Source organism: Trachurus trachurus (assembly GCF_905171665.1).
Source record: "Trachurus trachurus genome assembly, chromosome: 9".
Lineage (NCBI taxonomy): Eukaryota > Metazoa > Chordata > Actinopteri > Carangiformes > Carangidae > Trachurus > Trachurus trachurus.
Window position 1 is genome coordinate 24,069,849 of NC_139895.1, and position 20,641 is coordinate 24,090,489.

Genomic DNA, 20,641 nt, shown 5'->3' on the forward strand with positions numbered 1-20,641 from the left:
ATGAAGTCAATGATCGATTGTTTTTTTTCTTTCTTGCTTGAGATATGCAGTGTTTGTTTGCCATTACTTTCATTATTTCCGCTACGATCACGCACTGCCCCCCCCCCCAAAAAAAAGATAAATAAATAAATAAATAAAGCAACAGAGGGCAAACCCAAATCGAATGATGCAAGGCCAAACTATTGTTACAGAATATATGGAGTTAAAATGCTTCAGGCTACAAAGAACTCCATACCACTGCAGATACAAATATCCAAGCCACGCTGTTGCATCCTTGAGGGATTTTATTTGTATTATTTGATTCTAATTGGGTCCACAGAGGGTCTACAGAAAGCATGCATATTTAAGCTGCCAGACAAAGAAGTAAGTTAAACATGTTGGCTGTGTTTCACAAGCCCACAGGATCAACAGAAGATACGAGTTGACCAAATTTATAGTTGCTGTCATTCAAAAGTCCAAAAATGGAATCAATAGTCAATGGATCAGTGTGTGGGGTGTGTGGCCTTGACAGTACTTTTCTCCTCAGAGCAACAGAAAAATGATCACGGTGAAAGGTGCAGGATCAGATTTAATTAGAGTTGCCAAGATATCACATCAAACTGTTATATAAATTGTTTAAACTGTTATATATTATGGCATGCCGTTCAGGAAATTAATCATCTTTGAATATATGGAATTAACCTTGAATATATTGAACAAAACTTTGAATATATGGGCCGTCAGCACAGCTATGGTCCCGACGCTTCACCAGTACTTTACTTTTTTTTTTTTTTTTTTTTTTTTTTTTCTTCGCTGCTAAGAGTGTATCCGAAATATTCAGAATCAGTAGCTGCTCTATGATGTGACAGTTAGCATCAATTATTAACGTTGATGTTTTTGACAGCACTAATATAGTATATATATACTTGGCTCTTGGACAACTCTTCTTAGTGTTCGTTTGGCTCTGTCAGAAATCTTGTGAGGAGCACCTGGTCTGTAACCAATGCCATCAGTATGTTCTGCAACATACGTTTCTGAAGGTCTTGAGAGAGGTCTTTGCTTTTCCCCATCATGAGATGCCTCGTGTGACACCTTGGTGGTGAGAAACCGTTTATAGCCGTCAATTTGGACTAAACCAGCTGAGCTGATATTACTTTGCACTGATAGGGGACAGGATTACTTTCTAAATACTGACAGCTGCTTTCTTGGCTTACCTTATTGCACCTCCCTTTCTCCATGTGTTCAATACTTATTCCCTGTGTCTATTCACTTTATTACACATTACTTAATTTATTGACATAAATGTTTGGATGTAATTTGTATATGTGCATTACTTGGGTTATTGCCGACATCTGATGAAAATTTCATGCCAATAGCTCTGTTAGAAAATATATTTTCTGAGAAAAATGTTGACGCATTCAATACTTATTTTCCCTGCTTTACTGTATAACCAGAACCTGTTCTCTGAAATGAATATTTTGTGTTGATGAAAATAAAATTTGTTTTGACCATGGATAAGAGAAAAGTAAGTTTGCTCGCAGTGTACTGACCTAAACATGTACTTGCCCTAACTCTGAAGCTGTCAGTGTGTTCTCAAAGCTGTAGGAATTACTCACGATACTGAGAAGTCTTCAGCATATTTCTGCTTCAGCTTTGAGCGAGTCGCAAAAGAGTTGACGCTCACAGGCCCAGACTCTCTCACTACTCTACACATGGAATTGAGGCTCAGTGGAGCTCAGCTCATGTATCTTTCATAGGCTCTGCTGCAAAGTTCTTCACTCCCCCATCATCGAGTCATTTCATCACTGAGGGACAAGGACCTCATCTCCAGAGGTCTCAGCTATCTTATTTTATGGTGAAACCAAAACCATGCCACTCTGTCCACATCATCATTTGTGATGTGAAGCTATTGCATCAGTGATGGTACCTATTGATAAGGAAAGTGTTTGAAACACTTCATAGGTGATTTCAGGCCATTAATCTTTCCACAACTGTTGCCAGAAAACTGCAAGATGCTGATAGTGTTACTGCCACAGTAAGTGGGGGTGGTGGTGGTGTATGCGCCTTTTTGTCATTTGGTGGCAACAGGAGAAGCCATAACAACACTGGCAAATTTTCACAAAGTTGAATATCCCTGAGATACAGTAGCAAACATTTGCCTATTTAAAACATCCAGATGGCACAGCAGAACAGTGACATTTATTTGGAGTCAAAAGTCCAGCATTCATTCAGTGTTTATCTCTGCTGTTGTCTCCAACAAATCCAAGGGCGTATATCTGGCTGCTTAGCTGTAACATGTTGTGTTCCGTTGTGTGCTGCGTTCACCAGCTGGTCGCTAACTATCTATCTGCTGGTTAGTTCTGAGCAGATAGGGTACAATTTCTGTGTCTTGCAGCTGGAAACATTGCTAATGAGAGCGGTAAGACTGAATCAGACCAACAAATGTAAAGGATGTAGAAGCAAGACACTGAGCTGAAAGGGGTCTCTAAAGATGAGGGGAGCTATTGGTTTATCACTACAAGCACCTCTTAAACATCACACAGTCACATGACCCACCGTTACTGCCGCTGTAACTTTTATTAGCTAGGTCATCTAAAAAAATCAACTGACTTTATGTGCATAAACCTGCAAAAATGAAATGAGCATTTTACAAAGCATTTGTGCATTTTGAAATTCAAAGTCATTACATCTAATTTGTTAAACTTAAGACAAAACAATAATGACCAACGCCTAACAGCTTGGAAAGACAGTCTGTGCCCTTTCAGAACACATTTCCTGTGAGCAGATACACATGTCACACGGTAAAATAATGACTTGTCTAGGGGATAGCAGGGAAAGCATGTAGTCTAAATTGGCTTGCAGACATGCACCCCCTACAAAAAGGTTATATAAAATGTGTAAACTCCCATGACTCTCCTGAGCACAGATTCTATATGAAATTCCTCCAACATGACCTTGTGATCCCTGTTTTGCCTAGTTGGTTTTCATGTTTTCTGTTCTCATGGAAGCCCGAGTCGTTTCATCAACTCACCGAGACTCATTTCCATACTTCCTCTGCTGTTAACATATGTGAGAAGGCATACAAGCTGACCTCAGTGAGAAATGGTGAGACTTAGTTTGCTGTTTTTTGTAAGTGGTAATTTCTGTCCCACTTCAATGTTCTACAGTTACCAAAACTGAACCCAAAATAACATTAGCATCAATTTCATTACAGAGGTGAAGAGTACACAGAAAACTGGCCTGATTCTGCCAAAAACTCCCCAAAGACTACACAAACAAGATAACAGGAGAAATATTACTGGGCACTTGAAACTCATTTGCCCTCAATACTCATTGTACCTAACACAACGCCATGTAGACAAATTTAGTCCATATGATAAGTGACACTATTTATAGATCCAACATTGGGTGGTGTTGTATTGTTCCAGATGCATTGCAGCTTTGGATGAAGTAGCCTATGATATTTGTCATCAAAACTTCTTTTTTATTATTTTTATAAGGTGCACTCTAAAAACTTTAACTACGGTAGGCTATGGTCTACCCATCTGTGTAACATTTTTACACTTAAAAATACTGAGTAAATTTGAAAGCTATGAAATTATTTAGATTTACCTTATAAAATCAAGTAAATACTGGACAATTAAAAAAATGAAATTCCAATAATAACCCCAAGTCCAAACCACTCAAAAAAAAAAAATAGCACCTAGATATAATTGAAATGTTAGGTAGATGCAACTGAAAATGAAACTATTTAACAAAACTAATTTGTTACATTAAAGGGTGTAAGTTTAACAAATGGTCCAACCGTGACACCGAGTTAGACCTCCCCCTCGAGAGATGAAGTCCGCTGACCGCTAGCTTCTCTAGTTGTAGCAACTTTAGCAAAGGCCGCACCATAACAAACAGCACAGTCTATTCTGATCCACGCGCAACCAATCAAAAAGCCACTCATAGCCACAAATAAAACTCAGAACAGCACCAAAGTCATCAACAGTACAAACAGGGTACCAGCACACAATAGGAGACATCAAACACCTGTTAACTTTGCCTGGTTTCTATTGAAGAGACGAAAACAAACAACTCACCCACTCTCCTCCAGTTATACGCTATGCAGCAACTTTCCATGTCCAGCACAGAGTCCAGACACTGAGAACAGCGGCCACTGGCAGGCAGTGACCACACTGACCACTTGATTCCTCCAGGTCCAGCACATATAGACTCCACCGGGCAGCTCTCCCTCTTTCACTTTTCTTCTCCATTTCCTTCAGCTCGTCTTCAGTAAACTCGGTCTCAAACTGATAGGAGCGCCCATCAAAATGAAACCAGTCGTCATTGTACTCAAACTGCATAGTCAGCCGTGTTGTCCCTTCTGTGATGTCTGCTTGTCTCTTCCGGCAACGAACGTCACAGGCCAGATAAGTAGAGAGAGTCCAAGTTTACATTTTGAGTTTGAGTGAGAAGTGTAATTGTGCCATTGGTTGGGTTTAGGCAATGAAGAAAGGAGTTGGTTAAGTTTAGTAAAAAGACCAGGTAGAGTGTAGACAGGCCAGATAAGTAGAGAGAGTCCAGGTAGATCTAACTTAGGCACTTATCACGCTTTGCCAACAGCCTGCGTTTCACAGCCGTTTCACAGCCGTTTCACAACCAAAACAAACAACCAATCAGGCGAGAGCCCTTCTAGCCAATCAGAGTCGAAAATGGAGCCCATCTAGCCAATCAGAGGCGGGAACGGCGGGAAAGGCGGGACTTTCCCGGACTCATCCTACGAAAAAAAGTATTGCGTACAGTCTTTTTTTTTTTTTTTTTTTTTTTTTTTATTGATGATTTGTTAGATGGGATGTACATTGTGAAATGAGGGATGAGGGGGTTACAAATCAGAAATTGAATACTGTCAACAGGTTCAGTTACATAGTATGCATGAGAGGCAGGAGAAGACAAAGGATAAGTACATTTTATGTTAGGCAAACAGAGGTCTATTCAAAAACGTGGAAACAGAGAGAATAGTGCTATGGTCTTGATGGCTTTCTTATTTTCAGATTGACTAATTAGGTTGATGTATTGTTTGATTTCGTTTCTGAAACGGTGAGTGCAAAGTATTTGATTTGTAAATTTGCGGTTGTGAATATGAGCTTTGGCTAAAAATAATATCAAATTGATTATATAATATTGGTTTAATTGGGAAGCCGAGACTGAAAAGAAACCAAACAATACATTTTTATAGTCCAAAGCAAAGTTTTTGTCGAAATATTGACGGATAAAAGTAGCTACATTTTTCCAAAAGGATTGCAGATGAGGACATGACCAGAAAAGATGTTGAAAATCTTCTGGAGCCTGTTTACAAAATGAGCAGAGTTCATTAATGTCTTTTTTATATCTTTGCATAAATAAATTGGAGGGATAGATACGATGGATTAGTTTAAGGGATACTTCTTTGATTTTATTTGTGATAAAATATTTGTAGGGGAGGGACCATATGTTTTTCCAGATCAGGTTTGTGAATAAATTATTCCAGTATGAGACAACATTGGGGGTACTGATGTTTTCTTTTTGAAATAATGCACGTACAGTACGGTTGTTTTTTGCTGAGAAGCAGATTCGACCAACTTCAGTCTGTACAGGCTCCAGAGGTAAGGGGTCAGACTCAGGTAACAAAACATTTTTTAATAACATAATCACACCAGAGGGTATTGCATCAAATACTATTGCATATTCTTTTGGAGGAATAGGAAGTGTATATTTGTTTAGAAATTCTGAATATGATAATAGTGTGCCATTAGAATTGAAAAGCTGACTAACCAAAATAATGCCGTGGGTGAACCAGTTCTCTAGAAAAAGTGATTTGTGTTTATATTGCATGTCCCTGTTATTCCAAATATAATATCTGTGGGGGGTGAAGTTATGTTTATAAATCAAAAACCAGGAAAGAAGTATCTGTTTATGAAAGTTGGCTAGTTCGCGTCTAATCCAGTGTTCCCAGTGTTGCTCTGCCGGAATCTCGCGCGATTTGCGGAGCCGTGAACTGGGTGTCAATGCAAATCGTGCGAGATTTGCACAGACACAGGCAAAGCAGTGAACTGATGGTGCCTTCATGTGCTATGGATCTGTGTGTCCACCATCTTTATTTTCTCTGTACAACAACAAAAGCACATGAACACAACGCACTGGTAAATTTACACAAGTGGAAAATACCATCTGTAGCCTACCAGAGCACATGAAGGCAGCATGAGACATCGGGAGCTTCCGCTACAAACAAGCTTAAAACCTATAGCCTACCTCCTATACTTATTAAAAAATTTTCGGAACAATTTCTCATGTTGGGGCTTCAATACAAGAGGGACATTACAGACGAGCACTACAGAGGTATTTGGATGTTGGTGTGTCTTTTTGGACGAAGAAAAGTGAGGCCCATTCGCAACCGTCATATGGACATGCAGTGCTGCGCCGAGCCCCCCTGTAATGGTACAGACACACCAACTCCGGCGGTGACGGATCCCGACGCAACGGATCGCCGAGCGATATTTGAGGCGGGAAATGTGTAGTGCAGTAACAGAATCTAACTTCTGAATGAAGTTTCTGAGCCGGCGGCATGGCGTTGGACGGACGTCATTTGCATAAAGTTCAATCTATCAAACTTTATGCAAATTCACATACGGCGACGGGGCCGTCAACTCGACGTGCTGTGTCCATCATGCACAGCGCTGCCGGATCTCCTGCTCTACATAGACAATGAATGGGATCCGTCGACTTGACGTCCGTTGCCGGAGTTGGTGTGTCTGTCCCATAACTCAGAGAAGGCACTGAGGACTCTGAAACTTCTCCCAGCCCTTAGTTGACATGAGGGTTAGTAGATAATGAGTGAAATTTGAATTTTGGGTGAACTATCCCTTTAACTCGGTAATAGCCTCCACGCCAGCTGACTACCTGTAACCATGGCTGTAACAAGCAGGCATCACAAAAGGGACAACACGGCTGAGTTTATGGAGTTTGAGAACAACGACAACTGGTTTCATTTCGATGGCCGCCCCTATCAGTTTTTTCTGGGGAAGTTGCATAACCATGCTTCAAAATGTAGGCATCCAAAAATTGTTGTGAGTTTATCAAGAATCAGACATGTGCAGTTAATTGATAAATTAATTGATTGGTTAATCTTGAATTTAGTTATTTCCTGCCATTACTAGCTACATTTCCCCTTTCTCTAACCCACTGGGCAGAATGATATAGGAGAGCTGGAAATCATTTATGTGTAGGCAATGTGTGGCATCTGTGAGGAAGGGATCTGCCAGTTGTAATGTTGTTAAGATAGCTGCCTCAACCAATGAGCTCTATCAGTAAAATGACCTCCATCTAACCCCACTGTCTTTTTGTTAGCACAGCCCCCAGACAAGGGAGGACAGATACAGTAATCACAAGCTCAGAAGCATCCAAAGCTGGATTAACAAATGAATGCACCTATTATATCAGCATATTGATATCCATTACAGATCAGAATTAGCTCGTTTCTTCTTGACAATGCATCTGTTGCTGTGGATTTACTGTCTTAGTGGAACTGAATGGTACATCTAAACACTGACATGTATAACACAGCATTATTGTATTCAGCAGGTAAATATAGGACGAGAAGCACCAGAGCTTTCAACCATATGGCACAATTTTCATCAACAGATGGAGCGTCCTTAGTTGTTACATTTTCAATTTCTTTTATTTTGCTCAGAATAATGTTAAGTCTGAAAAAATGCAGTTCTGTTCAAACATCACCTGACAGTATTTAACACTATGGAGTAAGTAGGTCTTGTATTCTGACTCATTCGTCATTTTTTTCTCTTGAAATAACAAACAGTTGGTTGTGTCGAAGACAAAAATGTACAAATAGTTTCTGACTATTCTACAGTTCTACTTCCCTTCTTTTTCCCTGTGTTGTAGGACTGAGGGAGGATGTTCATGTTGCACGTCTCTTTAGCCTCCTTTTCCAAAGCTGTCAATCTGCCACACGTGAACAACAGAGGAGCATTAAATGTGATCCATGCCCTGTCATTTCTACTCACTTCATAAGTTAATGTTTTACAGCATAAGGGTGGACATGCTCCTGATGGGAACAAGACCTCTAATCTCTAATCTCTAAAACGTTTCCTCAGATAGCTTTTTGTACATTCTATAGACAGGCAGTCAAGAAGACTCCAGATCATATTGCACTCTGTGAATGTTACTTTTTTCCCCTTCCTGTTTTGGTCTGGCCTTTTAAAAATAACCTCTGAATCATTATACCTCTCTTAATATTTCTCAGGCTTATGAAGCATCAGGCTTGAAAATTCAGAGCAAGAACGTGTTTGAAATGGATCCTGATGAGGCCTGGTACATATTTGATACTGAGTTCTATGATGCCACTGTGTGATATTTAACAGAATTTCATTTGGTATTCATGAAGTATCTTTAAAGTCAAGTACCATCACTTTATTGCAACACCGCTTCCAGCTAATACCACTGATCTCTATCAATCTATCAATAGAATGAAATAAAGAATAGAAATCTTGCACTCATAATATAAGTGCCAAGTCAAGTTCTAAGAGTTTTCAAGAATTAAAAATGGAGCACTGTTAAACCACCACATTTTTCTTTTCTTGGTGGAAAAAAAAAGCTTTCTTCACAGAGGGTCTTTTGTAAATGAATGTGCCTTAGCCTCCTTCCACCTCTGGTTTACACTGCGTAGTGATGCTTTAATCTAGAGACTAATTTCATCGTCTGCAGTTTAATCAGTGGGACACCAGTATAAATATGACTTGGCTTTTGATCGTGGTAATAGAATTATGCTCTTTGCATCAGAAAAGATAAAAGAAGTGAAACTGGAAATGGAGTAAAAAGGTCAAAGAATAGAGAGAAGTCCAAACAGTTACACAAATGTTGAAGTTCAGGTGCAGCGCAGCATGGTTGCTTTTTATGTGCAGTGCTTCTTGAATAAAAACAACTGAAAATGTATAAAGATTGTAGTAATTATTGTAAACACATACACTGGGAGCAGGAAAATTAACATCAATAAATACATGTTTTACAATGAACCAATCAGTCTGCATTACATTTTATTTTATTAAGTTATACACCTTTTTCCGAACATCAAAAACGGCCTGTTTTGCTCTTTTTTAATTTTATGTTTACGTTTCGGTTTCAGTAGTTGTGGTAAATGCATGGAATTTTTTTTCAATGAAAATCTGTAAATTGCGTGGATAGTCACATCAGCTTTTAACAAGCTTCCAGAGGACTCAAGATTGCGTATTTCTCTCACGAGAGCAAAATTGGGTACACAAATAGGGCTAAATCAAGGTGAATGTTGCATATTATTTCTCAAAAATGTGCATTTAAGACCCTTTCAACACCTGACTTTCAAGACCTGTTTCCAAAGGAATTAAGTAAAGAAAATCAAAGCATTCATTTCATTTTCACAGATATGTTTTTATTTGTCAAACTGAAAGAGCTTCTGTTTGAAGCAACATCTTTTATGACTGTACACAGCTTCTCACTCGCCTCTGCAGACTTGAACCTAACCAGCATTATAATAGGTATTTTTTTTTCTCTAGATAGTGATTGACACTCAGACTGAGGAGGAAAGAAATAATAGATGAACAGCTGACGCAGAAATACAAAGACAGGATGAGTTTCCACTTTGCACCCCCTTTTTAACCCATGAGATGAAGTTTTAAATTACAATGCACAAGACAATCAATGGTGAGTACAAAGTAAAGGCTATTACATCTTTTATGATATGCAAAAACATAATGTGCCGGTGGACATCTTTGTTATACTGTACTGTTCAAACTCATTCATCATGCAAACATCCTCAAAGCTTTGTAGCTGGCCTTCACTGTGATAAGAGCTCACAGGAAACAAACTACAAAGACCAGACCAGAGAGAAGATGCTGGCCAAGATTAAGCCGTTTGGAAAGAAACAAGTGAAGAATCAAAATGGAAAATGTTGAAGACAAATAATCTGTGGGTAATGATCTGTTTATGCTTATTCTGTGCCCATTTACTGAATGAATGACAGTCACTGATTTACATGTATAACTTTTTTCACATATTGTTAATCTACAGTACAGTTTTTGGCTGAGTTTGGCAATATCTATTCAACCGATCCAAAGAATATACACATCAGAGTGATTATGTCTACTATATCACTGTGTACCATCAGATAATTTGCCAAACCAGAACACGGTTGTCTAAACCTGTCTAGTTAAGATACCAATCACAACTTTTAATTTATTTTCAGACTTCACACAGTGACCTGTCAACTACTACAACAACCATGTTGAGGCTGGACAACTGAGATGCCCTGGAACACAACAATACAAAGTGAGCTCCAAAATATTTGGACAGTGTTGTTTTCTTGCTGTGCTTTTCATCAGTTTAGATGTAGGAGTAGGTCCAACAATGTTGGATTCCAATGCATTTTTAGTATATAAATTGATCAAAATAACATTGGCACACTCATATTTCCAATCCAGTCAGGCAACCTTTTATGTCTTACTATCTCTCTCAGGTTGTGCTGCAGTCTCAGAGCAGAAACACTATTTTCCTATAATGTGAAATGATTGGTTAATTAAGTGAATGAAAGGTGACAAGTTGGTGAAACACAAAGCATAAAAGTAGACATGGCTCCTTTTAGCTCTTATTGGAGCACTTGGGTGCTTTGGGGAAACTAGTCAAGAGTGGAAACCACAGGAGTAATCCAGGCCAATTTTTAAGACGTGAGGAATGGGCTGTAAGTTTTGACACTGCTGCGGTACCTCAGGAACTTGTTTACTTCCATTTATTTAACCAGCCAAGCATCACTGCTCATTTACTGCAGGATGCAGCCAACAGCATAAGCCATGCAGTGCAAACTGCAGTACCATAGAGTTTCACATGATTGGCATAACAGCATCTTTATCCCCTGTACCTTCAATGTTTGTAAAGATTTTCAGCAATCTGAAACCATCTGAACATGCAGCGAGCTGCTGTCATGTTACACAAAATTACACACAAGTTCTTTAACAGTTTACTGTATTATTTTAATCCACATTAAATCCTCTGAAAGAAAGACACAATTCATATTCAGAGCTCTGTTACCACTGTTCATCGTCATTGTAACTTTGAGATAATATTAATATATTATTAATCTTGGACATTTGCTCTTTTTTGAAAATAAACAAATTAATTCATTTATCTGGGATTAAAATAAAAAATAAAAGACTGTTTTCAATATTTGAATTATGCATATATGGACATGATTTAAATAACTGCTCTCACTCATTTGACATTTTCTTTAAATAATACACAGAAATCTTTAAATAAGTGGCCAAAAATGATACATTTGTGGGTTACTATAAATGACATCTATCCTGAGCTTTTAATTGGTTCAACTTAGTTCTCCAAGACAACACTAAGACGTGAAACATTTGTATGCAACTGACAGCTGAGACAAATTAATCTAAATAAATACAAAAAAAAGAACAAGCACAAACAAGTAATTCCAAATATCTTAGAAAAGTTGAAGGAATAATCAAATAGATTCAAATTAAAAAAAGGAAACTCCTTGTGAGAGCATTAAGACATTTTACTAGAGAGCCTATAAGCCTCAGTGTCAGCGCTGCAGTACCATTTTAAACTGCAGTGCTTGTCTGTTGTCTCACATATCAGTCATCTCCAGTAAGCTTTTGCAGTGTGTGTTAATGTCTCAGAACTATTTAAAAATGCACATAAAAATAGGTCCCTAAATCAAAGCCATTTGCTCTCAGGGCTAGAGGTTTTAAATGATTTGTCATAGTATACATTTATAATTCACGCACCATGCAATTTCTTAGTCTTTTACATATAATACAAGAGCATTAATAGTGTTTTGATTGATGTAGTAATGCCAGTGTCCATTAGGGTAGAAGCATGGCTTGAGGACGTGAAGAAATCCAAGTAAAAACATATCCAATAATGTGATAACATGTGATCTCTACATTGTATTTTTGACAGTTTAGTTATGGTATGATGTTGGTTAATCATGTTGAATGTAGCACGGCAGACAGATTTCACATCTTTGTTAAAAAGTGATACTGTACAATAGCTTCCATGGCAACAAGTTAAAACCACAGTGAGACCCCCTTTTTCTGACTCCACCCCCCCCTTACCCAACCCCTCCCACATATGTATATTACAGAAGTTCATTCCAAACAGGATGGTGAATCTTGAAGAATAAAAAGACAAAGATCACGTTTTAGAGAGGAAAACTAAATGACAAAAGTGGATCGGGGGCAGGTTTGAAATCATTGTACAAAAGAACAAACAGCAACCCACCACAACCAAACACTTATTCTTGAAAAATCCATTGGAAATCAATTTCTTTTTACAGGTTGCACAGTTTATTTTTGAAATACTGGGTGATATACCCCAGTATGCCAAGGGACAGGGGGGAGATGGCGAGAAAGATGGAGGAAAGGACTTCACTCTTCCTCTGTGCATCCAAGTATTTCTACACGCAAAGTGATCCTTCCGTACCATGACCAGGGAAGGATCCGGATGAGCCGAGCGTAGATGGGCGGGTCTATCACGTTCTTTCTGTGTGTGTCATTGTCAAAGTTCCCCTGGAATACCTGTAAAAACAGTAAAAACAGCAGAATGGACGAACTGTGATTTTCTTAAGTGAAAAGTTTTTGCGTGCTTCGCTGGGTTTTCACTACAAAAACAAACCACCATGAAAACCCATTAATTACAACACTTAATTGTACTGCTGCAGCAATATTCAGTCTGAAATATAATAACAGAAGGCTTTAGTAGTCAACATGATGCAACTTCTTTTTACCAGGAGGCAGGTGCAAAAAATTCCTGGTGCATTTCTTGACTGATTTCTCCAGACTCCCGTTACCTTGAAGGCCTGAGCAGGCAGTGAAGTGCAGCCAATCACAGATTCAATTCAAACACTTCCAATAACGGCACATTCTCTGAATTCTGTTCTCTTGTACAGTACTTTCCTTTTGTGCACCACACAAGCGAGCACATCAGCAGTTTCCCCCTGAAGAAAATTGTGCGTTGTTAGAGCAGCACAGCTGGAAGTCCCACCTCCACAATTAGTGACAGACATACCGTTGTTTTCTCCTCCTCATGAGGTGCTAGTGTTATTAACATGCATCCTACGCTTGCTGGTCGTGTTTTGTTTCCATTTTCTCTTTGGTTTTCTTGAATTTGTCACTTTGGCAATAAAAGAATAGCTTTGGTGAAAAACTGAATGTTTCAACCAACAACAAGGCTTGTTTTTATCTGGTCTTTTCCCCATAAAACCTATAAAAAACTGTGTTAGAGACTAATTTGAGTTTAAGATTAAAGCAACTATACTGTATCATGTAGCCACCAGCTTATCATTCACTTAAAGTACTAAAAAAGGCACTGTATATGCTTTATGCTACCCACTTCAGTAGGTACATCACTTTTACACAACTTCAGTGAGATTTAAGAGCCATGAGAGAAACCTTGAAGCACCCGTTCAAGGATTAACCAACTGCCCAATACAAACAAACATAACTGTCAAACTGGGACATGTGTGTTTTTGTTGATTATTATGGTGTGTGCTTAATAGATAGTGGAATAGAGTATATTAGGAAGAAATGTATCTACAGGGACTGCTTCATTGAAGGATATGATCATTTAATTTAAACAGACATGATTATGCCTGTGTAATTGGGATGTAATGGGATTCACTGTTGTGTGAGATGGAAAATCATTGGGCTAAATCCAAGCAGGTGCTGGAAATAAGGGAGGGTGAGGGGGTTGACCAATTTTAGTGTGAAGCTTCAAATAGTTCTCTTTCAAATAATTTGAGGTTCTGCTTTTAGTCGGTCAACACATGTTCTTAAGGGTTTTATCATGGGTGCTACAACTATGACCATGCAGAATAAAATCACAGGTGGGGTTTTGGAGAAAAACAGTTCAGACTTTATGTGGTTGGACAAAATATTCCCTCACTGTCAGAGGAGAGATTATAACTATATTGCCAAATGGAAAACACTATTCACATGAACCTCACAGTGGTGATTACAAAGAGGATAATAGAAATTGACAAAAGGGATTGGTCAAACAACTGTGGTAATGACTCATTTACACACGCTGATGCAAAAGGAAACCTTTCATTGCGAACTAAACCCCAGATGCCACTCATTGCAATCAAATACTCAAAAGGTGCAGAACACAGAGGGTGAAAAAGGTTCAACTGTATCAAAATGTTTTCTACAAGCTGGTGACAATTTATTGTGCTTGTTTTCACCGCTTGAAAAATAGGAAGAATTATTTTTGCAATCAACTTCCTAATTAAAAGCTAATTGAAAAATGTGATAAAATATCTTAATAAACCAAAATATATTTTATATATATATATGTATATATATATATATATATATATATATATACTGTATATTGATGTATTGATGATATACACACTGTATATGATGTAAAATGTATACATTTCCTTTATAAAAATCTACTTAACTAACGACAAAACTTAAATAAATATAAGCTCAAACAAGTGATTGTATAATATGGATGTGACCATGGAGGACAACACTTAGGTTGTTGGTAATTACTCACAAGTTTATAATAGCTTTAGGCCACTTAAGCTTGATGTTGGTGCTTGTAAAATCCTCAACTACCGTATTATAATTGGAATTCCCATTTTCTTTTTAGCCTAATGCCACTTTCATCATTGTAAAACTCTTATGAAATGAATCCCACTGAAGCATATAATTATAAAATCTGAACAAGAATGCAATATTGCTCAGATGCTACAGAGCATGTACTGTATGGTTTATACCTGTAGTAATGTATACACCTACTGTTGTGAGCCATTTAGTTATCCAGTGTCAGTCAGACATACAAGATGTAATTGGCCCAGATCAATAAGCAAAAATGTGACAAGATATCAAACCTCGTTCTCTTAGCAAGTGTGTGTTTCTATTAATGTGACTGCTTTCATGTCACATGTTGTTCTTTGTGCTGTTGTGAGTTACACTCACTAAGGACTGAAAGGCTGAAATCATGTGACAGGTGTACACTTTCATTACTGTCCTTATTTCACATGTCTGATACAAGAGAGTGGAGGCCACCTTTTCATCCTGCATTCTTTTTCATAATTTTTCTTCCTGCAGCCCATTCTCTCCCCTGTCTTTATCATCTAGAGCTGCAGTCAGACAAGGTTTGCATCTGCAGACAAGCAAACGATGCCACTCTGTCATCTCTTCCAGCACTACAGTATTTCATAATCTGAAGAAAATCTTTGAACATTTAAGGTTTTCTTATTTTGTAAATCTATTGATTTTATTATTCCAAAAAAATCAGTAAAAAGGTACCACTTCACAATAGGACTCCTTTTATAAAGATTAATTGATGTTTATAAATTGTTTTTTTAAAACTGTGAATGAATACAAAATTGAAAAACATGAAACTTTTTTAACTAGCTGATGCTGATGGAGTTAAATGCGAATAACTTGACAAATATCTGATGAAAGCAGGTACAAATACTGATGATGACTAAACAGGTCATTGTAGTCCTTTTAAAAAAAAAATCTAATCACATCCTATAAATAATCTGTTACTAGTCATAAAGGTAGTAATAACCCTACCCATTCCTTAAATCCTCTATAATGGGAGTTGAGTTGTATTATGAAGTGGTACCACAAACTAATCAACACCTTCATAAAGAAACAACCACCTATGTGACAATGCAACAAATAACAAACAACAGCTTACAGCACAAGTAGCACAAACAAGGTTTGACTCCATGTGAAGTGCTAAACAGTGTGCAGGCTGTTTCACACCTGTTTCAGGGCTTTGTCATAGTGATTCAAAACTCTGTTGCTATGCACGGATGTATGATAATAAGGCTAAAAGTCATTTTGCATGAGGCATAAAATCCTTCTGATTTCTGATTAAAGGACAATTCCGCAGGAATATCAACTCTTGACTTGCTTGAAGTAAACATTTTTTTTCCACAGACAGTATCAGATGGCTACTCAAACATGCACAGAGAAGTTTGTTTACTTCAAGCAAGTCAATAGTTGATATTCCTGTGTTTATGACACAAACGGTAGCTTCCGACTGCACGTGAACACACCGAGCGCGTCAACATGGGTCTCGCGTGAGACTCCGCGAGACTTTGAATTAGATCTAGTTTTACAAACATGTCGGCTTGCTTGAAGTAAATAAACTTTTCGGTGCATGTTTGAGTCTCCATCTGACGCTGTCTGTGGAAAAAAAATTGTGGCTTTGAGGGATATAAACAGCCTAAGCAGCGGAACTTCCATCCACTCCCATTCATCGCTGCCGTGGTGATGCGGGGACAGACACAACTACTGCAAAACAGGAGCAATTAAACTGAAAATCTTCAGATTCCTAAAATCTATCATTTTGGTCTAAAAGAAGGAATCTGAAAATTGTCAGTTTAATTGCTCCTGTTTTGCGGTAGTTGTGTCTGTGTCTGAAAATACAACCCCAAGTTGAATTTGCCCAGAATTGTCCTTTAACACAGTGATAAACATTTGACAAAGGAGTGTTGCCAAAACTGTAATATTACAACCAAGACACATAACAGCACAATATAAAAGGCAGGACAGGAAGGCCATAAAAGTAGCAGCTGATTGAAATATGACAAGGATCTGCCCTAGACTGTCTGGGGAACTGCACAGTATCAGAGGCAATCTCTAAAATAAACTGTCTGGAGCCGGATATATGTGCAGAATCTCAATAAAAGGGCAAATAATACAAAGACAAAAAGAAAAAAAAAGGTTAGAAAGGTGATGAATCTTCCCTAAACAACAGCACACTGGCTAAATACTTTTTAGTGTATTAAACAATTCAGTGGCAGAAAATAACTTTGTACTGTGTTTTGAAAGGTGCTATACAAATAAGGTTTATTATTATTATTATATTGTCAATTTTTCACTCTTTTTATTTCTTTCACTCAGAAAGAAACAAGTCTGTTGTGTTTGGCCACATTGTTCATACACATGTCCATTTCCACCACTGCTGTTACAACCTCACACACACCTCTATTCCAAATACAATTTTGCTTGAGTATTTTCAGAAATGTCAGTACTTACAAGAGTTCTGAGTGGTTAATTTAACCATTTCCTGTTATTTCAGCAGACTTGCAGGCCTCTGTGACTAGTGACCAGAATAAAGTATCAAACTAAAATTAGATGTCATTAATTAAACAAAGGAAACTATTCAGCAATGAGAAAATAAAAACCAGATAGTGCAAAGCACAGATGAAGTAGTTCTTGCAGGATGAGGATGTGTCTCTTGCAGCTGCCAGGTGGAGCGTGCTACAAGCTGTCTGTGCTTGTGGCCAGGTACTAAAATACTTAATCATGCGGTAGTTTTTCACTTTAAACTGTTAGGTTGAAGTTGAATTATGTTGCCAAAATCCGGCAGCACCTGTGATACTGCCAAATACAAAATAAGCCAAGTGCAAGAAGCAGCATCAGCACCCAGACAATAACCCTTTGGCTTTGGCAAACACCAAGGTGTTCTTACATGGAGCTGATCTGACCTTTTAGTCAAATATGTGAGAGTTACTTGCTTCATCCCATCCAAGTATAATTGTATTATCCAATTCAAGACTCAAGCATACAGGGCACATTGCTCTGTGTATGTCTTCAGACTGACCCAGGGGCCGCAAGTCTGTTTCCAACTATTGATTTTTCAGACTGGTCAAGTCATACGCATTACTAAGGCCGGCCTGTTGTGTGTCTGGAGATACTACACAGCACATGCAAGGGAGCAGGTCACGCACATGTCTTTGCTCTCTGCCCTCTTGTTGGCTGAGTCTGCTGCGGTGATACCAGGAAAACTCAGCCACATCTTCATCGAAAGGTCAAGAGCAGTGTGAAAGCTTAGAGGAGGCAGTTACACTCAATCAAGCTAAAGTACACAACTTCACACTGGGAAAATATTATCTAGTTATGTCTTTCATTAATTCTTGAGGTGCATTAAATCTCACAGCTATTATTTAGCAAAGAAGAAGATGTCTTTATTAGTGGCTAATCTTAAAATGATTGTATTCTCAGCTACAGTATCTGACAGTCAGTTACCCTATGACCTGGAGGGAACTAAAGGCTCTAATGGCCAATTAGCCCTGTGTCACCTGAGTGAACCACTATTAAACGTAAAATCAATTACTTTTGTGCTTGATTGCCCCCATCAACTGTGTAAATATTGACACCCAGGAAAGAGCTGTACTGCAGGAGTAGACAATGCAGTGACCCAGGTGCAGATAGCACGAGCATGTGGGAATGCAACTGAGCCGATATGTATAATTACTAATTATGCAACTTACAACAGTTTAATTATATTATATTTAAATAATGAACCGAGTTGTTGCTTCCCGGTTAAAAGTGCATTACCCAGATAGTCGAGATGTGCGCGCAAAAAAAAGGCAAACGTGGCACTTCATGGATTTTGTGGAGGGTTACTGTGGTGTGTGTCATGTGCCCCTCTTTGACAACATCTGTATTCTGACAGAGCCTCCTCTCTCAATCTAGATGTAACTGCCTGCAGCCGCTGCCACACAGGAGCTGAAGGGGGAAGCTGAGAAGAATACTTACAAGCCTCTACCACTGTGCCCAAGCCAGACACACACACACACACACACACACACACACACACACACACACTCAGTATATCCCTTCCAAGTTGTGCATTGTGGTGTGGCAGCCCCCACGCCCCCACCCCACGGGAGTCCAACAGCCAAATGTGTCCTCTAGCATTAATGGCTGCTTCAGTTGACTGAAGGGGGAAAACACCTTGAAGATTCATACATCTGAACAGCCCCTCAGCTCCACTAGGGACAAACTGATTGACATTTTCAGAAGCATTGCTAAACATGCCTGCCCTCTAATACAGAGCATACACGCCCTCAGATTGACTGTCTATCCTTGGATCTGCAGGGATCACACAGACTATCAAACGTCTTGGGTCTTGTGATACAGTATAGCTATGTATGTTTCATTTATTTATTTTCCCCCTTATATTTTATTTTGAAATAAAGTATAATAAACATAAAAGGTTCCTGAGATGTCATCAGTACTTTTCTCTCTCCTTCCCTTTGTTATTTCAGATGCTGCTCGCCAGACCTTTGGAAGGCTTCCAGTGCTCAGTATTGAGATTGAAAATCATGCTGAGCTGGCAGTGGCCCGTATCCAAAGATCATCATGGGTGTTGAAATTATAAACTCCTCAAGCAAGGAATTTGAGTGCAGAAGTGGAAAAATATTTCCAACCATCGGGTGCTGCACTGGCTACACAAAACAGGATGAAGGCATAAATTGATAACTGTCTATTATATGGTATTATTCACTTTAAATAAGTGCAGTCATAATGCAATGATAGATCACTATCACATTGAGCCAAACAAAATAAAAATCTTATTTTGAAGTGGCAGTTAAAGATACCTCCACAAACTGCTCAGAATCCATTTTTATGAGAAAGCCAGGGATCATAGCTGATGCTTTTATGTGCGCACACTGCAGGGCATAGTGTGTAGGAAGACTATGAAAGAAGGTGGTATGGAAAATTAGCAATTTTACGATCTTCTGATCAGATTATTCTTTTAAATGTGTGGAATAAATTTGCATTAATAAATGAAGGTAGGTCAACATGCGTTAAGATTGAATCTAATGAAATTTAAATCAATCTGTCCTCAATTACAAATCAAATACTAAGTCAAATAAGGGTCAGTTGTTTGAAGTTGGTAGTTATGTGTGCTTGTTTGACCTTGTCTCAGAGGTTGCTCAGCCACAAAAATGTTGCACTCGAGCATGATGACATTTTCTCTGCATCTGGATATCTCATTAGCACTCAGATTTAATCATCTATGCAAACAAAATATGATGGACAGTGACGAACATTGGGGCGGTGAGAGTCTGTACCTCCAAGTCTGAGGCTATAGTGGTCTACTTGCACTGAGGGGTTGGGTGGTGAGATGTTGCCCCCTGTGAAAGGGATCAAGTGTCTCGGGATCTTGTTCATACTGTACAGTATGTGACAGTAAAATGGAACGTGACATGGACAGGTGGATTGGTGCGACATCAGGAATAATTGGGTTGTACTAGACCACTGTGATGAAGAGAGAGCTGAGCTGGAAGGCAAAACTTTTTATTTAGCCATCGAGCCTCACTTCTAGTCAAGAGCTCTGGGGAATGACCAAAAAAATAAATAAATAAAAAATCTGATTGCTGATACCTAGATAGTGGCCTAAATAAGTTTCCTCCGAAGGGTCTCTGGGCTCAGTCGTAGAGATAGGGTGAGGGGCCTGGATGTCTAGAGGGAACTCAGAGTACAGCCACTGCACCTTCATGTCGACAGAAGCCGGCTGAGGTTTTCTGGGCATCTGATTAGGATGCCTCCGGGATGCCTTCCTTTGGAGGTTTTCTGGGCACGTCTAACTGGGAGAGGACCAATGGTAGATCCAGAACTCGCTGGAGGGATTACATATCCTATCTGGCCTCTGGGAACATTTCAGGTTCCCCCAGGAAGAGCTGGCAAATGCTGGGAATAAGGAACATCTGGAATATCCTGTGTAGCCTGCTGCCACCATGACCCCACCCCAGATAGATGAAACATCAAGTGTTTCCTGGAACTTTTACACGCTCAAACATAGTATCTAT

At 38.8% G+C, this 20,641-nt stretch overlaps 1 protein-coding gene across 1 annotated transcript in view; it reads right to left on the reverse strand.

The window, feature by feature from the left end:
- Nucleotides 1-12,164: 12,164 nt before the first annotated feature.
- Nucleotides 12,165-20,641, reverse strand: part of edil3a (EGF-like repeats and discoidin I-like domains 3a) — a 109,338-nt gene continuing 100,861 nt past the window's right edge. Inside the window, exon 10 of the mRNA XM_083979727.1 lies at nt 12,165-12,584. Within this exon, the coding sequence (XP_083835853.1) occupies nt 12,435-12,584 (150 nt within the window). The 3' untranslated portion in view covers nt 12,165-12,434. The remainder of the gene's footprint in view (nt 12,585-20,641) is intronic.